The sequence below is a fragment of the Sitophilus oryzae genome, unplaced genomic scaffold, assembly GCF_002938485.1.
Source record: "Sitophilus oryzae breed Bouriz unplaced genomic scaffold, Soryzae_2.0 scaffold_980_pilon_pilon, whole genome shotgun sequence".
In the NCBI taxonomy this organism is placed as follows: Eukaryota; Metazoa; Arthropoda; class Insecta; order Coleoptera; family Curculionidae; genus Sitophilus; species Sitophilus oryzae.
Window position 1 is genome coordinate 798,152 of NW_022147617.1, and position 28,000 is coordinate 826,151.

General features: G+C 31.6%; 1 protein-coding gene and 1 long non-coding RNA gene across 2 annotated transcripts in view; one reads left to right on the top strand and one right to left on the bottom strand.

Annotated features, from left to right (window-relative positions):
• Nucleotides 1-14,468, bottom strand: part of LOC115891342 (zinc finger protein 845-like) — a 33,516-nt gene extending 19,048 nt beyond the window's left edge. The window contains exon 1 of the mRNA XM_030911790.1: nucleotides 12,395-14,468. Within this exon, the coding sequence (XP_030767650.1) occupies nucleotides 12,395-14,341 (1,947 nt within the window). The 5' untranslated portion in view covers nucleotides 14,342-14,468. The remainder of the gene's footprint in view (nucleotides 1-12,394) is intronic.
• A 10,890-nt stretch (nucleotides 14,469-25,358) lies between these two features.
• Nucleotides 25,359-26,863, top strand: LOC115891344. Its single transcript, XR_004051818.1, has 2 exons — nucleotides 25,359-25,640; nucleotides 25,729-26,863. It is a non-coding gene; the product is annotated as an uncharacterized LOC115891344 (long non-coding RNA).
• Nucleotides 26,864-28,000: the final 1,137 nt, after the last annotated feature.

Genomic DNA, 28,000 nt, shown 5'->3' on the forward strand with positions numbered 1-28,000 from the left:
TAATACCTGCTTACATGTTTATCTTACGTGTTTGAATCTATCGAAGCTGAACCAACAACACTTGGAGTGAAGATTCCACAATATGAATATGAAATAAACATAATTGTCCAGTTTTAATTAATACTATCATAGGAGAATATTATTTTCAAATTTATTAAAGATATTTTCAATAGAATTCTCTTGATTTATAACTCGTACCCACTTTTCTTGCTCTTCCGGACACTTTAGGCTGCCTAGTCTAACAATCCTTTCCACCAGGAACACAACAAAAATGAGGCATAGCACCAAAAACACACTCCACTTAAGCTTTATTGATGAATTGTTAGAGTCTTAAAAAACACACACAAAAATCACGATGAGTAAAAAATGTATGGGCACTTTTAGGTTAAATCACTTACACAACGTGTAATTTTTCAATTTTAGTAGTTTATGTCACTTAAACACCAAAATAATTAGTTTTTTGCACTACAATAATAAATAATACCAAAAATCATAGAGTTAAAACCAAAAATCAACCGACAAAATATGAAACGGAATCTAACCCAATATCTAAGTATGTACAGCTGATGAAGTAAACAAAAGTCCACCCCCAGGCTGATCTTTTAAAGAACGGCAGTGATAGAAGAATGAATAGGCGACCTCGCCTCTAATCGGTGTTGCCATATTGTAAAGGATTTATCCTTTTTACATAGTATTCGACTTATAATAAAGTAGTATAAGGACTATTTAATACATCTATGGAATATTAAAACCTACTTTATTAAAATGCAGTATTAATATCTCAATATATGTGTATAATAAGTAAAAAAATATTGATAATATTAAAGACGTGACAACATAGGCTGGACGAGGAAGGTTTGGTCGGCTGCGGTCGAGTGTACCCAGAAGTAAACATGTGTACAAAAATGATTGTTTGACCGCGTGTAGATGTAAATAGTGTAGTCTATATTTTATTTTAAGTCTATGGTTACAACCGAGGAGCCATTTAATTATTATTCAATTATTACATTAATTATTATTACATTAATGTTTACTAAGCAATATTAACCAAAATAAATTCGACTTATTTATATTACTAACCTTACTAATTTTTGTAAATCAGCTCAAATTTTTCTGTTCTTTATTGATGCAAACTTATCAGTAATATCGTCATTTAATTAATTAATTATATTCACATTAAAGCCTATTTAAACGAACATTTTCGTTAAAATTAAGCTTATAGAGTCTAACGTTTTTTTCTAAAGCATCGGCTATTGTATTTTGATTTTTTTTTAATTTCTTAGCTTTAACTGACATTTTAAATGTTCTGCAGAATCCCCGTGTTTATGCAAAGATCTTGTTATATTTACGAAATCAGTGAACCCTTCTTTATTCCAAATGTCATGTTTATTATAAAATAGTAAACACGACCAACAAAATAATTTTTGTAAAACAATACTACTACATAGCCAATTAAAATCAGAAAACCAGGAAGTCTTAAATTTAATATTATAAGATTTACCACTTTTTCTTATTTCTTTTTTGCAATTTATGGTTAAAGTTTCAGTTGGCAGGGCGTATTTTACCATAAGGCCCATAAGGCCCGGTGGTCTGGGGGGCCATTGCCATTAAAGGTTGTAAAATATTCATAATTTCTTGAGTTTTTGAATTTTATTGGAAAAGAGGGCCCGAATTTTTGCTTGGGCCTTAGGGCCCGACCAGATGAAAAATAGACCGTCAGTTCAGTCAGACCGTAGTCAGTTGGTCGCCCTTGAGATAAAACATCCCTCTTATCTTCATCTGTTCACCGTCTGAAGGGAGTTTCCAATAAATTGCACACCAAGTCATTAATTGGGTTCATTTTTTAACACATACACACACACAAAACAGTTTTAAAACACAACAACAAAACAAACAGCAAAAATCGGCAAAACTTAACAAATTAAATCAACAAAAAACAATAAATAACAACAACTTTACAGTCTTTACACGGTTAATTACTCGCCGAAGTAGCCGAATATTAGCATAAATGCATAAATTATGCGCCGCCGCCGCCGTCACGCATTTCCTGAAAAAAAGGAAGACGAAGAGAACTGCCTAAAACCAAAAACACATTCACCCGATAATAAACTTCGGGGCGGGGGGATTTACATCTGCCGCTAGGCCAACGTCACGTTACCATGGAAACCGTACAGCCGCTTGGCTCAGAAATAGAAACATTTTCACTTCCACTTCTGGCTTGTAGGCGGGTGCGGGCCTATAATGTTACTTTTTCGGCCGGAATTAACGATGCGGTGGACCTGTTATGCAGAGGTCCGCTCGGAAAAAAATAAATAACTTATAAAAAATTACCATGTTTTATTATTTAGATGCATGTAAATATATTAAACTAAATTAATATTTTAAGCAGTAAAGTTTTTTGTTTAATTTGAGTATATTTTCGGTGAAGTGCCCCTTCACCTACTGCACCTGACGAGCCGCCACTGTATAAATCTTGCGTTGCTGAACATATTGTTGATAAAGAATATTGTATAGATCTTAATAATTTAAAATTAATTAAACAAGTCTCAAATTACAGGCAATTAGATGCATATGAAAGCATCAGAATTAATAAATGTAAAGATAGTATGAACAGAGACAACGGTCCAATTCCTTCAGGTTCTTTGTTCCTACTACTCTAGTGTCGGAAATCTAACTGTTACGCTCGGTGGGCTCTGACTCGGTTGGCTAGATCTTGCCACGCCCACTGAGCGAGTATGTAAACGCTCAAATTGTATATTGTACTTCAGTTTAATCATCTGTTGATGATGCTAACATGGTTAGCGAAACACGCGTCCAGTGTTAAAATTAGTGTTCGACCGATAGGCTTTTTTTGGCCGATACCGATAATCGGCCGATACCGATATGTTTCAGGCCGATACGATATATATCGACCTATCGGCGTATTTTTTTTAATTGCCGCGAGGGCCGATTTTTATAGCGGCGAGGTTCAGCTCAAGTTCTTCCGCCTAATATATTATGCATATAATTTAATTCCGAACATCTGTCAACATTGCACCACAGTAGTAGCACGGCACATAAAACAATCAGCACGCCAACTCTGCTCAGATTCCTTTGTTTATAAAATTTGACCTTGACGGAGCCATTATCGTTTCCTAGTCAGGGCCGGATTAAAACGTATCAAAAAATTTCTCAGAAAATACGACAGGGTCGTATTAAAAAAATACTGTAATTGACTGAAACTGAATTTTATTTACACAATACTTTTGTCCAAACAAATGAATCCTTAACCGCGCATACTTCTCGACAAGTAAAAATGAAAAAATCAATTAAATATTTCACTGTAGAGAATAGACAATTAAAATTAAAAAACATGCAACTAACAAAAACATGCCAGGAGTTACAAACAAGAATTAAAGAAATACCAATAAAATATTTATTGAACAATATAAAGAGGCTACGTACAAATTATGCCCATCAATGGGCGTAGCAAATTTTATTAATATTCAAATTTCACAAGTTAATAAATCCACATTTTTTTTGAGAAACTTCTATTTGTTTCATGGCAGGAAACAAAGTAGGTACCGCATTGTATTTTATACGGTTACAAAGTGAATTGGTAAACATTTTAAATTCAAAATGAACAGAACGCAACTTGTACCTTTTGTGGGCCTTATTTATATCTTCAAAATGTATTGTTAACTTATTTTAGATATACTAATTTTATTTACTTTTATAATTATATTTAAATTAATAGTATAATGATTTTTAAATTTAATTTTTAATGTCTAGATACAACATTAAATTTTACTAAATATTTAACATTAAATCTTACTAATATTAAAGTTTGTTAAGATTTTTAATTAGATCTTTCTATTTAGCTGAATGTCCTAATATGTATACTACTGTTTTTTTTTCACAACTAAAATATGTTAAAATAATTAATCACATATATACATACCTAATAGGATCTGTAGGAAACAGAAAGAAACTTATATTACATTATAATAATAATAGCTCCCGTATATAGCGTTTGACGCCTTGGGAGTAGCAAGGTACAGCTTGCCATACTAGAGCCGTTCGGTATACAAAGGAAGGTAATGTGGCTAGCACTACGCTTCAACCGCCTATTATTTCTCTTGTTGTGAATCCCAAGTACTCATTTAAGGCTGAGTCGACCTAGGTACCCAAACTATTTTTATTTTAATAAAAATTGTCGGCTGATGAAATGCCGGGTGTGGGATTCGAACCCACTACCTTGAGATTGGTAGACGAGAGCCTGTACCTCTTCGCCACCGGGCACCTTTTAGCAATTATAATACATAAGAAACGAAAATAAAACTAGAAAACCCAAATATATCACATAATAAACAAAAATAAAACAACAAAAACAAAATATATCACTCAAGAAAAAATCAAAATAAATCAAGTCGCACGCTACTGACCCGAATCTGCCATAACTGTGTGTTGTCGCTGAAAAAACTACGACACTGGTTACTTTCTGTTGATGGAAACGCAAATGGCGGCGTGCGCGAGGATATGCGCGTAGCGTTCCCGCCAAAGCGAGTCGGCCTGCCGTGTGATTTATATGCCGTGGTAGTAGTAATAACTTTGGTAAAAATAATAATGAATTAATGACCTTGGTAAATCCTCTAATCGTCTTCGCGACACAGCGGCCGTTTCTGAGCATCCCGAGTTTCTTTATTATTCGGTATTTCCCAGAACACGCATTTTTCGTTCACTAGACTCTGGGCTTGTTTTGGGATTGAATTTGTCTAATCCTGTTAGGGTGTTTATTTTTAAATGCGTGTTGTGTTTAAACTAATATAAAATGGCTTCAAAGAAAAGTATTTATTGGAAATATTTCGAGAAGAATAAATAATCTGTGACAGCTAAGACTTCGACGGTTAAGTGCCAATTATGTATTTTATTTATTCGTTATTGTTTATCTTTTTGTCTTATTTTAAGGAAATCGTCCGGTTTGTGTTCCTATACATTCCTATACTAAAGCTTTTTTTAGATAGATTTAAGGGAAATTTGTTTTTTTTCAAATTTTTTGTTTTAGTTTATTTTTCTGTTTATTATTTTAAAGAATCCGTTTCAGTTTGTATTCATATATGTTTAATAAAGTTGTTCCTAAAAAAATCAAGTTCAGTTAATTTTTTTATTCCTTTTTCGTGAATAATCAATAAAATAAAATATCGGCCGATATACATTTGTATATCGGTCGATACCGATAATCGGCATGATGGCCGATATGGCCGCTATTTTCATATCGGTATCGGTATCGGTCGATCACTAGTTAAAATAAAGTGTTTTGGTGTATTGTGGTGATTTAGTGTTTTTATTTTGATATAAGATATTAATTACATGAAGAAAATGATGAAATCGACGTTTCTGTATGTAGTAGATATGTGCCATACATGTATAAAAATAGGTGATTATGAACAGTTTTTATAGGTTATTTCAGGGGCGGGAAAGTGAAATAGCAAAAGCGGTTCCATCGTTTCCACGGAAATCTCAAATAAAATAGTTCCAGCCCTAGCCACTAGGTGGTAGTGCAATTAATTTTTAGGTTAAGAAGTTGCTACTAGTTATTGCCAGATGGCGTTAAATCAGAATTTTTATGTAGTTTCCATAGTTTCCAACGGCCATTTTCATATTATTGTCAAATTCTCAAAAAATATTGTCGTTGTCATAGCGCCAATCATAATATTATCAAATAAATGATTATCAAAATGTTTTTCAAACTATAATTTGTTATATGTGTTTTAATTAGACAATTCCTTTTGTTTGTGGCCCTGAAAATATAATGTAAGTCTTTTATTTTTGCCATCATTTAAGTACCTATTTATATTTACTCCATTTACAAAACTTTGGGCGTATTATGTTGGTCTTGTTTTATTATAATAAACGATTTTTAAATATTTGACTTATAAATAAAAACTTTAAATAATAAATAATATTTCACGTTTGGCTTTATTTTTATTGAATAATTGTATAAATTATACCGTTAAATCTTATTTTTTACACATCACAACGATACTTGTTATTAGTATTGTTGAATTTGTGTAAAAAATAAGATTTAATAATCAAATTTCTTATTATTTTAGAGTAAAATTCAATAAATACGCTCATTTAAAAAGCCCGCGCTTCGATTCATTTAAAACAAGCCCTACTCAATAGATGGCGCCACTTCTGTAGGACCATTTTTCAGTATGGCAGAGTCCATTCTCTTTCTAGCTAGGTATATTCTTTGGTTTATTTTAGATTAAGACCCAAGTATCTTGGTATATCCTTTGCTAATGAATTTTCCGTATTTCTACTCAGACTCTGATCGGTGATTTTTATACAAGAAAAATGATGATTATTACTAACTTAGCCTACATTAATTATCTCCAAGATGTACGCAAATGCGTAATTACATGCCACCATTATCTTCAAGTTTCTGTAAGCCAATGTACTGTTACTTTACTAAAGCTCTTTAACACAGCATATCATTCAAATATTTGATATTGATAGAGTAGTTTATATTTTTATATCTCTTTGTTTTGATTTACATAATTTACGTTGTTCTAAATTTTAAATAAATATTTTTGAGCAATTTTGTTGTATTATTTAATACTAGAAAGGACTAAAAAGTACATTAACCTTATTTAAACCCAATCACAGCTGGAAGTACAACTAAATACAAACGGCCAGCTGACAACAAAGATCCTATTGTTTAAGAATTTTATATTTCCGATATTTTATATAATTTTTAATTTTATAGATATCATCATTTTCTTTATACATACATACCGTATGATCGAGAAAAAATGGCGTCAGCGATGGCTATGAAATGAAGATCGCTGTCATTTTATATGTAAAATTATATGGGGAATGTCATCGATGTTCATTTCCAAGCCAACTGGACGCCGTTTTTATTCGATCATACGGTACTTATGTGTTGATCTTAACCCATTATTAAAGTTTGTTAATTTCTCATATTTTACAAATAAATATTAGTTGATATTTCCTAACATCATGTAATTATAATTATTTATTATTATCCAGGAGAAAGCACTAATACAAGTATAACATTTAATTCTCACATAAAAAACAGTTCAAGATGGCAATCTCGCTTTAACTTTATAATCGTCTGACCACAGCGTCTGACCACAGGTCTGACTGCTGCGATGGCCAGACGGCGCCGGCGCGGCGCTGTGTATCATAGGCAATGTTAAAGATGGGTTAAAGGCAATGACTAAAGAATCCAAGGACAAATAACACCCGACAGCAAATTGTGACGCTGGCATCAAACAGTGCCGTGGCACATATTTTTCTTAACCTAGCTGTTTGAAGCAATATTTATATTTTTTGATAATTGTTTTGACTACGCCTATGGTGTATCATCCTAACTAATTACGAAAAAAACGTACTAAATGTTAACAAAAGATACAAAACTGTATCGACGTATAGCACATATCAAGTACATATAGATGTTAATTGAAATTGAAGAATAATTATCGAATTCAATAAGAAAACGCTAAAAAGTTGGAGTGGACTGTTTATTTACCTATGAAACGTAACTCCTGGCTCTTTCTTCTCGCTGTGGCTTTTACACTTGAAAGCTACACAATTCACCATTGTAACAAAGTTTATACAAAGTTCACTACACACAACAAACTATTAAAAATCGCTAAAATTGTCGCTGGTGACTGGATGATGACTCACTGTTTGGCATCAAACGAATGGCGTCTAACGTCACAAATTCTACTACAGCCCGTACAGGGGCGTTACATGTCCTTATATTCTTTAGTCATTGGTTAAAGGTGAGAAAGAACGAAAGAAATGGAAGCTTAGGAAAGAGAGGAATGCGGGAACGAGTTGAAGTCACTACGACTGTTTGTTTGGCCGAATATTTTGCCTTTATCGACGGTATTGCCGTCCTGGTGTCGCACTTCCGAACATAGGTCTTTTTGAACACAAAATCACAAAACATCCCTCTTTAGAACTTTTTCTTTAATGGCCATAAGTGTGAGCCTTGTTTATATATTCTTAAAGTTGTTCAACCGACTAGACAAAATGTGCTGGCAACTGAAGGACAAATCGTGAACCTTTCGGGGCGGAGTCAAAAATATCGATTATTTTCGTTATTTTCCTCAGAGTAATGTAATAATATAGCCCCGGGTTTCTGCGAACTTTAATAGTGATCAGCTGATTAAGAAATTTAAACGAAACTAAATTGTGGATTATTTTTGCCTGTTATTTTAAGAATTCTAAACCGTATTAACAAAGAAATTATTATTTCGACATGTTGGTACATTATTTATAATTTATAATAATGCTAATTGCTGTTAATTAAAATTTAAAAAAAGTTACATACCTATTTTAATTTGATTTAATGCAGGTTTATAAAAGAATCATTTCATTCTTAGATTATTTTATTCTAAATTGAGTGCTTTACGAATTTTACGATATTTTTTTTTGAAAACATAAAACTTTTTACATTTTTGATGCCAACTAATTGGCATGGTATTATTGTTATGGGAATTAGCCAAGAAAGAAAAGAATTGGCTATGACTTGTAATTTTTCGAAAAAAACATATTAAACCTATATCGCTGAAAAGCTTAAAGAATGGCGCTCTTTATGAAGTCATGGCCAACTAGGGTTTCCATTTAAAAAAAAACATAATGTTTTTGTCATATGTCAAAAATGACAGGCTTTAGAAAAAAAAACAGAAAACACAAACTCATTAGGTATGTGATTATCTACAACTTTTATCTGAAAACTTTTTGTCTAAAATACCGTATGATCGAATAAAAACGGCGTCAGCGATGGCTATGAAATGATCGATGATATTTCCCATATAATTTTACATATAAAATGACAACGATCTTCATTTCATAGCCATCGTTGACGCCGTTTTTATTCGATCATACGGTATATTACAACGGAATTAGAGACAAGTTTTAAAATAGGCAAATTTTTTTTTTTCGAAATATCTAGTAAGCCTTGAACTTATCCGAAAAATCCGAAAGGCGCATATTTATGACCCCACAAAACTGCAATTCTTTCCCTATTTAACCGACTCTCTGTCTCCAGTAATTTCCGAGATACCCATAGCGAACATCGTAGGAAACTCACCCTGTATAGTATTTAGAAACTAACTATTATTATTATTTGACTAGATTAATTTGATTAATAAGACTCGATAATTTATTTTAAAATAAATTTGATCAGATTTTTTTTTCATATATTCTACTACCAGAAAACCAAAATTATATGATAGCGCACTTTTCAACGAAATTGAAAGAAGATATAGTGTATCTATCACAATACTTAATAGAATTACTACAATTAGAAGAAAAACAAAAAGAAAAAATACCCGAATACCTTCACCTACTACTCATCTACAAAATAAACAAATATAATCTCTTATAAAAACACTATACAACTACTTCTTGTATTTTTCACTGAAAAAATTATCAAACTTACTAATTAACCAAACAAAAAGAAAAAATAACCAAATTATCCCTTCACCTACTACTTAACTACAAAATAATAAACTATAAAAACACTACTAAACTAATTCTTGTATTCTACACTAAACATTATAATTAAACTTAATACAACTAATCTAATTTTACACTATAACCACTACAACTACAAAGAAATAAGAACATTTTTTAAAACTAGAAGAAACAGAACTTCGATACGTGCGACCAGTATAATAGATCAAGATGACAAAGAATATAAAATACTTTAAAAATGTGCATTCAGAAAGAAAACATATCTAGAAAATTATCTAAACAAACAATTTTTTTTCTTATCAGTGAAAAACATCGGCCTCGTCGGCCTTGCGGAATTTGTCGGGTATTTACAATGGTCGAATTGAATAATTACCAGCTTTTATAGCATATCTAATAGATAAAAAGTATCTGGTCGATTAGTAACCAATTGGCACAGTCCGAAAATTATCGATTTTTATTTTCTCTGTTTTTATTGGTCGCTTCAAAATTCAGAGTAACAAAAAATATTTTTCTGTAGTAAAAGACAGTGAAATACGCCCCGCCATCTGGTGCTTTACATCCATAAACGTCTTAGGTTGAGCCAGGGGGGTGACAGTGAAATAGGAAAATTGGAAACAGTCATTAGTGTCATTCTTGTCATTCTCCTGACGACAAGTATGGCCGCCTAGACAAGGACAGCATTGTTTTTGTCTAACTATTGTCTAACTTCACAGTTTAGAATTGACAGATTTCAGTTTCAGAGATAACTTCAGATTTGTTCTAGAACAAATTCGAAAATATTCGACGCCATTTTAATTCATTCCGTTTAGTTTCGTTTTGGAAGTTCAATTTAATATTTCGGCTGAAATTTATAAATATAAAGGTAATAAAGTATATAAACTATATATTACATGAAGAATCCTGGAGAAAATGACGTTTCTGCAGTAGTAGGTATGTCCCATGTATATAAAAAATAGGTAGTAAATAAACACTGTTTTTACATTTTTTAGATGCAAGAAAATGGTGTTATAGTCTCTTTGATCGGCGATTTTTTTGAAAATGGAAACAATTTACAGCAAGGTAAGATCATTTTTAACTATAGCCAACATTAGTTATCTCCAGTATGTGCGACTTATTGTCAATAATGCAATAAATCGGACTGATAATCTGATTATGTTATCCGACTACAAGTCTCTTTTTGCTTCTTTTTGATTTATAAGCCAGGTCTCTTTGGGAATAATGGACGCTTTTTTTAAACAGTATATTTATATTTTATACCTATTGATATTTTTACATTGTTAATTTTAGTATAAAAAAATTGTTTTTCTGTTTTCAGGTTTTTGTATAAGGCTCCCGTTTTCATGTTCCTGTGTCCGTTTTCTGTCCTTGAAGTCTGCGAATACGTGTGTTTATTTACAAATTAATGTAAGTCATGCTTATACCTTAACTAATTTACGTTAAAAGTACATGTAATTAACTAATTGGAATTGAAACAATACAATCCTCTATATTTTTATATTTATTTAGTCACGTTGTTCCATATTTCAAATAAATATATGTGAATAAATTATTTTTTGGTTTTATTTGTGAAAAGAAAAAATACAAAATACATTTGAACTGAAAGAGGGCCCGCCATTGAATATCCGGAAACTTAAATGAAAATTAAGCCATCATGTCCTTATCATGTCGACCTGTCAATTGGAAAATTAGTTCTCCAGACGACAACGAAGGCTTTCGGTGGCGTATCGTGTTTCCACGATTTAACACAGAGTTGACACTTCTTTCTAGTTAATTATTTTATGGGTTGAGCTACTTTAAAAATTCATATACAAGGGTGTGAGTAAAAGACCAACCGCCCGAACAAACACTAGAGGCGCAACCGGTCATCAAATGGTGTAAAAATTGCGAAAATTTAATCATCTAATTTTGACACAAGGGGTCGCGCTTAACTTTTTTTTTATTTTATTTCAATATTCATTGTTTTCAACCTATATTATTAGACTTTGTTGTATTTTGTGAGTGTATAAATGTTTTCTTAGTATAAAGTTGCTTATATTAATTTAAATTATATTACTTACATACATATTTAAAATTCAAATATTATGACATATATGTCAGTTGCCGTCTAAAATGTCATCTTGATAACAAAAAGTTAGTTATTGTCAGAAATAGTTAAAATCATGTTAAAATATTAAAATTTACAAGTTATAATTAGATATTTTCATAACGGTACAGCGTAATGTTGATATGCAGGTCCAAAACAAAAAGTGCCGTTATATTTTTCACTTTTCGTTGTCAGCCGCGGAAGTTTCAGTGATTTTAGTGTTATCGGATATTTTTATTTGTGAAATAGAAATATTGCGTTTGGATTGCAAAACTAAAAGTGGAAGTTTTATTGCAATGTAAGTAAGCGTTTGTCCATTTTATAATTTACTTTTTTCATACTTACGACAAATATACATATTATATTGAAATTTAACAATTCGTTTTATTTAAAAAATTTTAGAAAACAAGCCTGTAATCCTGTAATTGACATAATTGTAATGTAATATATTCCATTTAAATGTAATATATTACTTTACAATTAAAAAAAATTAAATTTAAAAAATATATATTTTATTAAATTTAAAAAATATATACAGGCATTATTTGAAATTTTTAGAGTGCGAACAAACACGAGAGGCGTTTTATTATTTACTTTCATTTCTTAACATGACAGATGAAGTTCTAAAGGGGGATGTTTTGTACACAAAATTTCCCATAAGGTGTCGCATCTGTCTAAATTAGTTTGTGGTAGTACTTTAGTTTAAGGCCTGAGCTGCCAGTGCTATTCGCCCATACTAACTAATATGACTGACAATAAGTGACTGATAATAACTAATTAATTTCTCTATAAATAATCTTAATAGTGCATACTAACCTTACTATGGGTCTCGAATGGACAATCTGGACACTTAAATTCTGGATTGTGGGTCTTTTTGTGCATCTTCAAAGATCTATCATTCTTGCTCTGGAAACCGCACACGTCACATAAATAAATTATGTTCTTCTGCTTTTGAATTTTGTGAGATCTTCTATGCTTTACCATTGCATAAGCAGATACTAGTTGTTCATTGCAAATGTTACAAAAATAAGACTTGTGTTTTACAGAATGTGCTTTAAAACTGTTCCGACACACTGTCTTAAAATCACACTGCGAGCACTTATAAACTTTGAGTAAATAGGTAAGGTGAACTTTTTTCTTGTGAGCAGCTAGTTTATCGGCACTCTCAGATATAAAATCACACAAGTCACACAAATTAGAAATTGTCTTCTGACGTCTGTGATTCTTAACATGTTGAATGAAAGTATACTTGACTGTGCTCACAAACAAGCAATTTTTTTGCTTGCATCTATATATCTTTGAAGCTGCAGTAGCTTTAGATTCAGGCTCCTTACATATATGAGACCGTTTTAAATGTAATATGAGGTATTGTTTACTTGTTGACGTAAAATCACAATTGTTACATCTAAGCATTTCCTTACCTGAGCTATTCTTTCTATTACCTTTTTTTGCTTTTGTAGATTTGTCTTTTGCTTTAGCTCTCTTTGCTGGTTCTGCAACCTTGCTAGGGTGCAGTCTTTCAATGTGACGTTTCAAACAGGGTTCCCAATTAGTTTGATATTCACAAAACTGACATATATGTAAATTTGAATCATCGGATTTATCTCTATGTCTCAATTTTTTATGTATCTCCAACTGTTCCTTTGTTTCTGTTTCAAAATTACATTCCATACACTTGACAGTTATTATATCGTATTTCCTTTTTTTTGCTGAAACCTTTTTTATCAATTTATGTTTTGTGGCTATATGTTTTAAATACATTTTTCTATAAAGGGTTTCAAAGCTACACATTTTACACTTATATGATTTGCTCTCTTTGTGACTTAATAAATGTCTTTTTAAAAACTTTACATGCTCTGTTACAAAGTTACATATTGAACATTTATGCTTTGTGGCTTTAATTTGTGCTGATGGCCTTGTATGGCTTGACATATGCCGTTCTAAAAATGCTTTAAGATTGGTTGAGTAATTACAATTGTGACACTTAAACACTTCAATTGTGAGTTTCTTTTCTTCCAGTATTATTTCTTCTTGATGTTGTTTAATGTGCTGTTTCAAATCTTCCTCGTGAAGGCTTTTATAAAGACATTTGGTACACTTGAAAACTTCTGGACATGGAATTTGTAAGTCATCACTCAGACTGTGTTGTTTAAAATCAAACTCTTCTTGTGTCTCAGATGTACAATTACTGTTACTGTTAAGACATCTAAAATTTTCTAAAGGCTCTGTATCTAGATCTGGCTGCTTCAAAAAACAGTTTTCAAAAACTTGTGTGCTTTGTGTTAGATTATGAGGCTTTACATTTCTTTGCTCTTGTTTAACATAATTACTACTAAAATTATCAATAGATAACACATTACTTATATTAGGTTTAATATAAGATTCCTGCTCCTCATCAAAATTACGCTGAGTTGATATTCTGTAACCATTAATTGAGGGTTGTGTTTCGTGTATTAATATATGTTCTTTATAATAAGTCTCTTGATTTGTTTCAAAATTACACTGTAGACACTGGAAATATTTTACTGGCATTTGAATACTGTGGCTTATATTATGTGGTCTCAAATATGATTGTATTTGATTATCGGTATCGTAATTGGATTGGTTTCTTTTATATTGTTCCACTAAATTTTGTAAACTGTGTGTTAAGCTATGTTGTTGTAAATAATATTCATGATTAGTATAGAAATTGCACTGGGAACATTTATATGTTTCTACTGGAACTTGGTGGTTTGGCGTTCTTGAATTTTCATTGTCAGACATTCTTGTACTTAATAAATTGTAAATTGGTTAACCGTAAATTGCACTTAGTAAACTTTAAGCCACTTGAAAATAATTATTTTTATTTAAATACAAAAACCTGTTTTGTTTTGAGTTGAGACTTGCTATTCTAGACCATTTCTAGACTAGATGTCAAATTCAAATGTCAAATAGAAAATCACTAGAGAATTGTCGTCGCAACACGAAACCGTTAAAAATTATCGTACATTTATAACTAGCGTCTACGGAAGACCCAAGCGGAAGACCCAATAACCAATAACAGTTAATTATAGTGATGGGAATAATCGAATTATTTTCACCATCGAATAATTAGTAATAATTCATATTTCATAATCGAATTAATAATTCGAATTATTTAGTAGAATTATAAATTTAACCTAAAAAGTAAATTCGTCCCAGCTAGTGCTCGTCTAGGGGCTATTTTAAACAAATTCTGAACCATTGCCATACCTATATTCTATCACTGAATAAAGAATAAAAAAAAAATATTCTTTATTCAATGTATTCTATTAACTGTGCCGAAGCCGTTTAATAAATTAAACCATAATTTAAAGTTTTAAATTTAAAAGTGCCGAGTTTATGATTGTTATTGTTATGGCCTTTTATAAACATTTCAATTCCTATTGAAAACCTCATATCTAAAATAAAAGCTTCTTCTAAAACGATATAAGCACGGCACATAAAACAATCGGCACGCCAACTCTACTCAGATTCCATTGTTTAAAATTTCTATAAAATTTGACCTTGTCGGCGCCATTATGGTTTCCTAGTCAGGGCCGGATTAAAACGTATTAAAAAATTTCTCAGAAAATACGACAGGGTCGTATTAAAAAAATACTATAATTGACTGAAACTGAATTTTATTTACAATACTTTTGTCCAAACAAATGAATCGTTAACCGCTCATACTTCTCGAAAAGTAAAAATGAAAAAATCAATTAAATATTTCACTGTAGAGAACAGACAATTAAAATTAAAAAACACGCAACTAACAAAAACATGCCAGGAGTTACAAACAAGAATTAAAAAAATACCAATAAAATATTTATTGAACAATATAAAGAGGCTACGTACAAATTATGCCCATCAATGGGCGTAGCAAATTTTATTAATATTCAAATTTCACAAATTAATAAATCCACAATTTTTTTTGAGAAACTTCTATTTTTTCATGGCAGGAAACAAAGTAGGTACCGCATTTTATTTTATACGGTTACAAAGTGAATTGGTAAACATTTTAAATTCAAAGTGAACAGAACACAACCTGTACTTGTGGGCCTTATTTATATCTTCAATCAAGTCTTCTCCGTTAGCTGCAATTGCCCATGTTCTTGCCCTAAAAATGTATTGTTAACTTATTTTCGATATACTCATTTTATTTATTTTTATAATTATATTTAAATGAATAATATAATGATTTTTAAATTTAAATTTTAATGTCTAGATTCTAGATACAACATTAAATTTTACTAAATATTTAACATTTTAATCTTGCTAATATTTTATATACATATAGGGTGAGTCTTGAATAAGTGCAAATATTTTCAGGGGTGGTATATTTCGACCACAGGAACACGTTTATGAGTTTTTTTTTCGCTAAAAAAAGATATTGAAAATCGTGCATTTTCTTTTAACTTCCCTGTATATTTTTCGAAAACTTTTTAGAACAGCCTGTTCACCGCAAATTTTCCCACGGTATAATTTCTTAATCTCTGATATTACCATAGTTACGGCTTTACTCTATGGTTGCGGCACTAAAAGCACAGAATATCTAGCTACGCAACAGAAACTTCGTTACATGTATAAAATTGTAGGTAGCAAAAGGAGACAGGCTTTAAAAGTCTGTCTCCAAATCAGATATTTTGATGTGCTAGTTTCGCTACTACATAATAGAGGGCAATAAATTTAAAAGAAAACAGTTTTCTACAAACAAAATTTAAAAGAATTTTGTGCAGTGTTGCCAATGTGTAATTCATATGGTAATACTTCCTGATAAAGCCTACCTTCAAATTTGCTACATCATTTAAACATATTAAAATAGATCAGAGCTGTTTTTTTCAGTTTGCCATGTTAGTTGGAATTAAATCTTATGAGCTAAATTACTATCACTTCCTGACGTTTGATTGTATAATTGAATCCTGAATTTTCATTGTAATTCGGCGACAATATAATAAGTATTGTTCTACTATTATGATACCACCCACTTCCTGACGTTCGATTGTGTTCATACCAAGTTCATATTGTATAATCGGGAAAAAACGGCGTTAGCGATAGCTATGAAATTAATATCACTGTCATTTTATATGTAAATTTATATGGGAAATGTCATCGATCGTCCTTTTCCAGCCAACTGGACGCCGTTTTTTTCAGAAGCATATCAAGTGATACCATAATATAGTACTATATTACGATACATGGCGTTCGATTGGTCTTAAACTTAGTATACTATATCTTCAGTGACATTGTAATATCATGGTACCATGGAGCATATAAAGTGGTACCTTCTATAGTACCATATTTGATGACATAGCAATATTAGGTACATGGCGGCAGTAGAAAGGCTTAAACTTGGTATACTACGTATTTTCGGTGACATTGTAATATGATGGTACTATGATGCATATCATCTGGTACCATAATATAGTACCATATTATGTACATGGCGTTCGATTGGGCTTAAATTTGGGATACTACGTATCTTCGGTGATATGTCACTATGTTATTCACGTAATATTATGGTACCATGGAGCATAATAAGAGGTACCATAATATAGTACCATATTACGATACCATTTCCTGGCGTTCGATTGGACTTAAACTTGTTATACTACGTATTTTCGGTTACATTGTAATATGATGGTACTATGATGCATATAAAGTGGTACCTTAATATAGTACCATATTTCAATATCATTTCCTGGCGTTCGATTGAGCTCATATTTGATATATACTTGCGTATTTTTGATGACATTGCATTATTATGGTACCATGAAGCATATCAGCTGGTACCATAATATAGTACTATATTACGTACATGGCGTTCGATTGGGCTTAAACTTGGGATACTACGTATTTTCGGTGACATTGTAATATGATGGTACTATGATGCATATAAAGTGGTACCTTAATATAGTACCATATTACGATACCATTTCATGGCGTTCGATTGTTCTTAAATTTGGTATACTACGGATCTTCGGTGACATTGCAATATTATGGTACCTTAAAGTATATCGAGTGGTACCATAATATAGTACACTATTATGATATAATTTCCTGGAGTTCGATTGGGCCCCAAATTTGGTATACTTGCGTTTCTTTATAAAGATTTGTTTAATTAATAATTTTAATTTATTTTTACGAATTTTAATTTATTGTTCGATGTCGTGACAGCAACTTTTATGCCGAACTAATAAATTATTAATTGTACCTGTGTCACTTTTAAAATCTACCTAGGTCTATATATAAAATAACGTGGCAAACACGGAAGAAATTTGTTTTTATAGTATTTTTTAGTCAGTTAACATTTTTGTACTGCATTTTAATAAATTATTTCCATTATTATTAAACTTATATTTCATTACTAACGTTCCAGCATTAATAAATATCACTATCAATCGCCCTGTATATTATTAATTTTAAAAGTAATTAAAAGGTATTTTCTTAGTTAACATTATAAGGTATAGTGTATATTAAAAATGTATATGTTTTGTAATAATATACTTAAAACTATTTTAATAGCCAAAGGAATAATTAATATAGTGTATCTGACAAGAAAAGAAGAATAGAAAGAAACACATACTGCATTATACACAATAAAAGAATGGGATGCCAATTCAAGTCTTTTGAATCTGGCAACTGTGCATATTTAGCCGAGCTATAAGGCCGTCGAGGAGCCGTCGATCCAAAACCGAAAGTTCAAAATTTCTAATTATATTCTGATTATGATATTGTCGCGCCATCTAGTATTCTATTTGTGCAATTTTAGCTCTTTCATTTCGAGTATTTTTCTGTTGCGTAGCTAGATATTCTGTGCTAAAAGGGATGCAAATACAGAAAAAATCCGGTGGCTCTCAACTCAACATTTAAAAAAAAACATTTTTTTAAACTTAAATAACTCGGTTATTTTGGATTTATCTGAAAAAGTAAGGAGAAAATATGTTTCTTTTATCGAGATCTGTCAGCCCTGAAAATATTTGCACTTTGCAATATTGCAATTGCAAGACTCACCCTGTATATAAGTTTGTTAACATTTAATATAGATGCTGAACTTGTATATTTTTAATTAGATCTTTCTATTTAGCTGAATGTCCTAATATGTATACTACTGTTTTTTTTTAACTAAAATATGTTAAAATATGTTAAAATAATTAATCATACCTAATCGGATCTCTAGGAAACAGAAAGAAACTTTTATTGCAGTTTAGTCCTCTACTCGGGCAGTTTTTTGCTGCACAACTTCGCCCAGGCATTTTAAAAACACGTAAAAATTAACGATTTAAAAATGTTCAGAAAAACAAAAATAAATTATATAACACAAGAAACGAAAATAAACTAGAAAAACCAAATATATAACACAATAAACAAAAATAAGACAACAACTATAAAATATAACTCAAGAAATAAACAAAATAAATTAATCCGTACGCTACTGACTCGAATCAGCCGAAAGTGTGCGCAGTCGATGAAAGAAACTACGACACTGGTTACTTTCTGTTGATGGAAACCCATAGATAGGTAAATGCAACAAGTTTAGATTGGAAAGCCCGTAAAAATTTTAGGTCGCGAAATTATTTTGGGTCGCGACCGTTATACGCGATCTGGCGCTGCTATAGCGGTCGCTAAGAACAACGGCGAACAAAAACAGAAATAATTTTCTCTTGTCAAAGTCAGAATCTTCAAAAATCATAATAATCTTTCAAAATCTAAATCGCTCTCATTAAAGAAATTCCGAAAAGTGTTTATAGCGTCCATTTTCAAAGGAATATTGCTATCTTGTGAGTTTAATTCAAGTTTTATTTACTTCAACCGATGATAATTGTGAAAAAGTGGCATTAAAGACTTAAAAAGCTGAGCTGTGAACTGTGAACTGCAAAAACCATCGTGGATCGTAGCATAACGTCGGTTTCCAATGTTTCATAAGGTATTTCGCATAATATGCGTCCTTATATAAAAATAAAGTTTCTTGTATACAACACATTGTATTTTATTTATAAAATTAAACGAAAATAATAATAAATTTGAATAAACAATATTTGGCGATATAATTCCGGAAAAAGCCGAACCGCTCCGAAATTTTTAAAAGTTTTGGGTCGCGACCGTTGCAAGATAAGCGCCAAACAGTGCCTTCTATTAAAAGATCAGCCTGCGGGCGAGATTTATGACGTCACGCTAGTTAGATATAACGGATTAATAAATTATATGTTGTAGAATACATGGAAAACATAATTATTCCTCAGATTTTTGGTTTGTATTTTATAAATGATATAGTTTACATGAAATATACATAATATACAGTTAATAAATACAACATATATACCTATTTATAGTAATAAATACTTTGGCAAATAAACTATGAACCATACAAATGCAGCAAATGTTTTACAATGTACAAATAATGTATAGGTACATAAGATAATGGGTAAAATGTAAATATATTTTAAATTTTGGGGTTTGAAAAATCGATCTAATTTAACAAAAACATTCAATATCTAGTAATAGTGATGTATTATTATTTGCATTCACAAAATTTATATGTATATTTTGCAAGTATCAATGTTCGAAAAATTATATTTACAAATAATACAATATTATCTAAAAAAAAGGCGTCAGCGATGGCTATGAAATGAAGATCGCTGGCATTTTATATATAAGAATTATTCTACACTTATTTTCTTGGGATTTTTAAGGTTCGGGAAAAACGCTGATTTAAGTTTTTCATTTGGGTTTTCATTATTTTATTTGGTTTAAAAAAAACGTTTCGGCTAACTATAGCCTTCATCAGTGTTGTGTCATATGAGAAAAATAGTGTCGAATATAATCCAAAAATTACATATACAATATAATTCACACCTCATAATGTTTACTGCAATTAATAAACTAATATAAACTTATCAAAAGATGACCACATATTTTTTTAAAATTATTATTCTTAACACTAAAATTATCTACATTACTATGGAGTACGCAGTAAACATTATATGTGTGGTGTGAATATTTTATATGTAATTTTTGGATTATATTCGACACTATTTTTCATATGACACAACACTGATGAAGGCTATAATGTTAGCCGAAACGTTTTTTTTTTAAACCAAATAAAAATAAAGAAAAACCAAATGAAAACTTAATCAGCGTTTTCCCGGAACTAAATCCCAAGAAAATCAAAAAATTTAGAATATTTAGAAACAAGGTTCAAGAATATCAAATTTTCCAAGATTGTAAAATTCTAGTTAATTATTTTGTGTGTACAGTTATTTAGGAATGTCATCGATGTTCATTTCCAAGCCAACTAGACGCCGATTTTTTCGATGATACGGTATAATTCTTACGTAAAATATAAATAACATTAGACCAATTAAAACAAAGAAATATGAATTTCTTAGTATTTTGAGTAACACCTTTATTCTTAAAACTTAATTTTGTATTATGGAAATATACCAATTTTATTGTTATTTTATTCATATTGTATTCAGCCATCACTTAAATATTTGATATTAATTTGGTATTATAAATAATCAACACTATTCATTAAAATTACTGAACAAAAATATATGTTATGCTTGACAACTTGACATACATTATATATTATCAAACAAAAACACATTCTTCTTTTAAACTGTATCAGTCTTGTCTTTACAAAAATCTTTTTTAAAATTTGAACTCAAAATAATAATCTTTTTCATGATCTTTAATATACATATTCTTTATTTTATCCTAGATCATAATACCTACTTAGGTGTTTGAATCTATCGAAGCTGAACCAACAACACTTGGAGTGGAGATTCCACAATATGAATAAAATAAACATAATTGTCCAGTTTTCATTAATACCATCATGGGAGAATATTATTTTTAAATTTATTAAAGATATTTTCAATAGAGTTCTCTTGATTTATAACTCGTACCCACTTTTCTTGCTCTTCCGGACACTTTTAGGCTGACTAGTATAACTATCCTTTCCACCAGGAACACAACAAAGATGAGGCATAGCACCAAAAACACACTCCACTTAAGTTTATTGATGAATTGTTAGAGTCTTAAAAAACACACACAAAAATCACGATGAGTAAAAAATGTATGGGCACTTTTAGGTTAAATCACTTACACAACGTGTAATTTTTCTATTTTTTTATGCGAAACCGAGAGTGACCATATATCTGGTAGTAGTTTATGTCACTTAAACACCAAAATAATTAGTTTTTTGCACTACAATAATAAATAATAACAAAAATCATAGAGTAAAACCAAAAATCAACCGACAAAATATGAAACGGAATCTAATCCAATATCTAAGTATGTACAGCTGATGAAGTAAACAAAAGTCCGCCCCCAGGCTGATCTTTTAAAGAACGGCAGTGCGCCAAATAGTGTTTACATTGTCCTTATGGGCACTTTCCAATCTAAACTTGTTTCATTTATCTATGTGGAAACCCTAATGGCGGCGTGCGCGACGGTATGCGCGTAGCGTTCCCGCCAAAGAGAGTTAAGGTTGTCGCCCACTAGACCGCGGCGCGACGCGGCGCGGCGCCATGTGGAAATTTCTTTTGTCTGCTTGCCATGTATTTAAATAGACCAACGCACATTAGAGCGCGCAGCGCAGAAGCGCGCCGCGGGATTTCCGTCAAGAAGTCGGAAGACTTCTCTAGCAACTTTTTTCCGTCTCCCGCGTTTCGGCGCGTTGCAGTGTGCGTACCCACAAGGGAAATAATTTTGCATTCGAGTCTTTTCAGTTGGCTTTTTGACTAGGAACTAGTGATATGTATCAATGGCAGAATTGTATTTTTAAAGGTAAATTAGGCAAATCGATTTTCATAAAGGAATATGATATTTTTTTAGTCTTCCCCTCACTAGCGACAGATGGACGAAATGCCTTTCTATCAAAAGATTTAATATAAATTGAGGGGTGTAGAGGCAAAACTGGCAATCTCCACTTTTTAACAAAAGTGACAATCTCCAATTTTTAAATTCTAATTACCTAAATATATAAAATAGATCAGGGTTTTTTGACCACACAACTAATATACACAGCAGAATAAATAAGAATTATCAAAAATTAGTAATTTGTCTCTTCTGAAAAAAATATGATGAGTAGATATACCCGGTGTTTTCTTCTAAAACCCTCAATTGAGGAGTGCGTAAAATGTTTCCTTTATATTTTTGTAATACTGAAAAAAATGATTTTGTCTTTTTATTAAATCTGGAAAAAATGGTAAAATTCTCCAAACTTCTTTCTTTTTTTTTGTTAATCGTATGAGTCAAAACTTTTCCTCACCCCCCTCTTCCTCTTCCTCTGTTAGAAGAGCACAAAAATACGCTTTCGTCCGTACTTGAACTCATTGCTTTAAAAACTAAACTACAGTAAGTAAAAAACACTTCGACTATAACTAAATAGCGTTGCCGCGTTTCAAAAGCGCGCTATACTGGGCGCAGTCCCTTCGCAGCCGGAAAAAATTCTCTTCCCAGCGCCGCGCCGCGCAGCGGTCTAGTGGGCGACAACCTTTAAGCTCGGCGCGCACTGCCTCGGATCGGGGTGCGACTTTGTTCAAGTTAGCAACCGATCGTTTAGAAGCGATGTCGAAACCAGATCGGTACTATGTTCATTGCAAAACTAGTGTCGCTCAAATGCTGCAAAATATGGTATCACTATCACACTCTTGCACACGTGTCTAGACTGTCGCCTCGCCACAAAGCGAGAAATCAGAATATCGATACAAATCGATGTTGCTACTGAACATAGAGCATCAACCTACAAATTACTTTGCTATCGCTTTGAAACATGAACAAAGTTGCACCCCGGGCCGGCGAGAAACGGCGAAGGCGATGGCTCGACTATCGTAGATAGGTAGAGGTAGGAATCTGGCCTCTACAGGCCCAAAGTACAGGCCGAAATGTTTTAGTGGACGCCGGCGCCGTCTATATGTACGATGGTCGCAGTCGCTTTTGCTGGTCGGTCCCTTAGATTAAGAATAAAAAGTCGGTCCGATCCGATGCAGTGCGCGCGGAGCCTCAAGCCTCGTTCTCAGAACAGCGACTGTCGCCAGCTACACGTCAAAAGAACCAATGAGATTTGTACAAAATTCAAACAGCTGTCAATTTTAAATTTAGTACAGCTCCCATTGGTCGTTTGAAGTGTCAATCAGTGTCGCTGTCGACACGACGCAGTTCTGAGAACGGGGCTTTAGCCTGCCGTGTGATTTATATGCCGTGCCTTGGGTGTACGCATCGTCCTTAGGGTACAGCCACACTATCCTAAAAACGGCGTATCGGCGTAACGGCGTAATGACCTTGAATAGATTTCCAGTAATTCTATTGGCTGAAACATTCATCTGTCAGGAATTTTATCTGTCAAATTCATCTGTCAAAAATTTCAGCCAATAGAATTACTGGAAATCGATTCAAGGTCATTACGCCGTTACGCCGTTTTTAGGATAGTGTGGCTGCACCCTTAAGGTGCGTATTCATTATCCGCACGAACGAACGAACGAACGAACGAATGTTCGCTAGTGGTATGGACGGGGACCGCACGATAGAACCGCACGCATTTCTTCATTCGTGCGCCAGTTCAAATAGTCAAGATATTGTTATAAACCTGTTTTTTTTTTGTTTATATACCGTCATTGAATTATCGCTAAGCAAGTTACTATGGAGCAGTGCATAAGGAGTCGGGCTAGGAAGCGAGAGACCAGAGTTCGAATCTCGGCCGGAACATCACTTTTTATTTTTTTTTTAAATACTGTTGTATTCTATAGTTTATTTTTGTAGTATAAGAAAAAGAACTATTTATTCTGTTATTTTTTAATCTCCGTTATTAATATAAATTGAAATATTTCAGTCGCTTAAAAAGTTAATTTGCATTGAATAATTGCCTACCATTAAAGGAAATTTGAGCTATATGCTTGATGGGCATATTCTGGGTATGCAAATACTTCCTTTAAATTTTGGGTGTGGTTCAACCGATTTATTCTCAAAACCAGAAACATCTACATATAAAAAGAAGCACAGGTCACTAATTATAATAAACTTCACCCTTGGTATTACTTCCACTAATTATAATAAACTTCACCCTTGGAATTACTTCTATCACAATTACAATACGTTCATCTGCATTGGCATTTTCTACTTTTCGATGGGAAACAATAAACTTCCCAACATTTTTTAAATGATGTAACAATTCCTCTTGTGGTTACTTTTTCCATAGATATCCTCATCTCTGTCCTCATGTGAATTCAGAGGCAATAAAAATGAAAATTATTTACCTTAAACATCGCCAAAACTAAAAACCTAATAAACAATTTTATACCGAATATAGAAATAAATTTAGCATTTTTTACCTATTATCGTCCAAATCCAGCATTAATAGATAATTATTATTTTTTAAATATATTTTTGGAACTGCTGGTTTTAGTAATTATTAAATTAAACGAACTAAAAAGTCTTAAAAATAAACAATTCTTAACCATAACCTCAAAAATGCAGATCTCCTGTCAACTTTCTTTATTTTTTATTTATTCATTATTTTCCTAGTGACGTCACAGGTGGTATGCGCGAACTGAACGAAATTGGAGCCGCTATCGATCATACCTTGTATTCATGGTACAAAGTAAACAAGGTATGATCGATAGCGGCTCCAATTTCGTTAAGTTTGCGCCAGAGATATGGAAGTGGGAGAATGAGCTTCGACGAGTGCGCATCCAAATTTTTGTCGACGGCAAGATGGCAGACATCTTCCAGGTCTCGCTGTCACTTCCCCTCATAGATAAAAGACTTATACTTATGGAGTCTAAAAGGAGGAGGCGAATCGAACGCAAAAATTATGGGCCCAGTTTTTGAGATCTAAATGAAGTTCGAAAATCGCCGTTAGGGGCGCTTGTGATGATTGGGATACTAGAAATACACAGCTTCTTATGGCAAGAATAACTATTTTGTTATAAATTATAGAGCCAAGTTAATATTTGGGCATATTTTTACCAGAGTTAGCTTTTAGAAACGTGGTTTTTCTAATTGAGCAATGTGCGTGGCTAAAATTGTGAATACAAAACCTTAAATTTGAGTTTGAAAAGTTAGTTAGGTTATATTAGATGCCGGTTTAATATATCCTTTTCCTAAGTTGATATTATAAAAATGTTTTATTATGTGGTTCTTTTTAGTGCATACACGACCGAAGAAACATATAAGCTGCTAAAATAAATCTTCCCTAGAACTGTTGTACAAAAAAGATAGAAGTTCCAGCAACAAATTTATCACCAGTTCAACCTTTGATTTGATGTAAACAGTAATTGTTTCTTGATGAGAAATGCGAATGAAATAGTTTATGGTGTGATTGTGTTAGTGTTTTATTAATAGTTTTGTTGATGCAGTTTAAAGGTTCATAGTTTTTCATTAAAACATTTGAAATTGACATGTTTACATGCAGTTTAGTGTGATACCATTTTAATAAACATTAAAATCTTTCGAACTAGTAGTGGTTTTATGGCGATTGACAGATTGAATAACGAAAATTAAGAGTATTTTATCAGGAATAACTTAATCATAAATGGAAACTGAAGACGAACGTTACCATTGCACCCTTTGATCGGTGTTATCTATTCCATAACTTTTTATAGCTGAAACTAGAGAGTAGGTATATTGAGCTGAAACGTTTCCTGTGTTCAATAGCGTTTTTTCTAGCGTTGAATTGTAAGTTTTAATGTCATTAGCAAAGTTTTGCAAATTGTCACTGTTTCGTAGACAATTAAATTCAAGATATATTATATTCAATGTCACCTAATAATTGTAAAGGTTTTTCTATTGATATTCACTTTATTAATATAAGGTAGGTTTGTAAATAAAATATTAATGAATAAATAATGTACTCAGTTTATTTCAAAAGCACAAAAATACAGAGTTGTGAATATGTATATACGCTGACTTATTTCATCATATAAATATTTATTTAGCAATATTAATACATTACAACTTTTGTTTCTATTAACTAATTCCACTAAATTTAATAAATAAAATATACAATATATAAATTTAATATACAATTTAGCACTTAGATATTAAATATCTATATGTACTATGCCAAAAAATAAAACAGGAACATCATATTATATCAAGAACACAAAAAATTACAATTTAAAAAAAATGCATTCTAAAAAAATACCTAGCTACAATATACCTACATATTAATTTAAAGAGCTTATTCATATTCATAAAAACTATTCTAAATGGTTTATATACACAATCAAAAGTATCAACCACAATACAATAATTTTCAAATTATTTCTTATTATTCCTCAATGAAAAAGCGTCTTGCGACGGCTAGTCAAAAATCTAAATAATTTTTATAATAAATTTACAATCTGACATATGCAAACTATTTTTCAAATTTTGTGAACATAGTAACTCTACTGTCTGTAACATCAACTGGCACATTAGTAATATCACGAAGAATTTCATTCTCATTCTCAAAGTTAAGTTCTCAAGTTTGATTTTCAACATGATTAATAGGCAGACCTTTTTACTTTTTTTGAATTAGAAACTTTTCAGTTGCTTCACTCACTTACACATGGTGGTTTCCTCTTTCTTTTATTACTAGAGAAATATATGAAGGCAGGTTAGGAAAATTCTTGGAATTGAACCCTCCTTTAATAATGGTCTACCCGCTCAATTCTACTGATAGTTCCGTCCAGTTAATTTGATCTCATAATGAGTCAAAATATCTTCATCTAGAAAATGTAGTTCACAAACAGCATCTTTGCTGCTAAATGTCTTGTCTGATCTGGGTATCGCCTTTTTACTTACTGCTGTAGCAAGCTAGGATCCCCTAATAAAAGATATATAATTGTTAAATAAAATAAAAAAAACATTTTTTCACTATTAAAGCTGTTATTTTGAGAATACGATCTTGAAGTATAAATATTTAATATTCACTTTCAATAGCACTGTTCAAACTGTGGTTAATATAGGTACATGTCAACAGGTAATTTTAGCACCTAGTAAGTATTAAATTATTTTAATTTTATAACAAGGCCTCCTAGGTTATGTTATACACATGTTGATTTTAGGCTATATTTCCTATTAATTTGGTTTATAATTTAAAATCTGTACACTGACAGTATATAATTTTAATGTTTTTCTTAACATCTATCCATAATTTTTATAAATAAATAGTCATACTACTTACATTAGGAGCTTTGAAAAGGCTTGGGTTTCTTTCACCCCGTTCTTTATTTGCCTTGTTTTTTATTGGGATTCCCACTTGTACAGCCAGGTACAAAGCAATTTCTACCACGACTCATTGTTGTACTGCTAAAAATTCAGTAAATTAACTATAAATTTTATTAAAAACACAATTAAATCGTATACTAACAATGAAAATGTAGTATCCCAGTCGATCGCAGTGCCTCTGCTGTCAAACCGAGGAAGCTGCTTAAA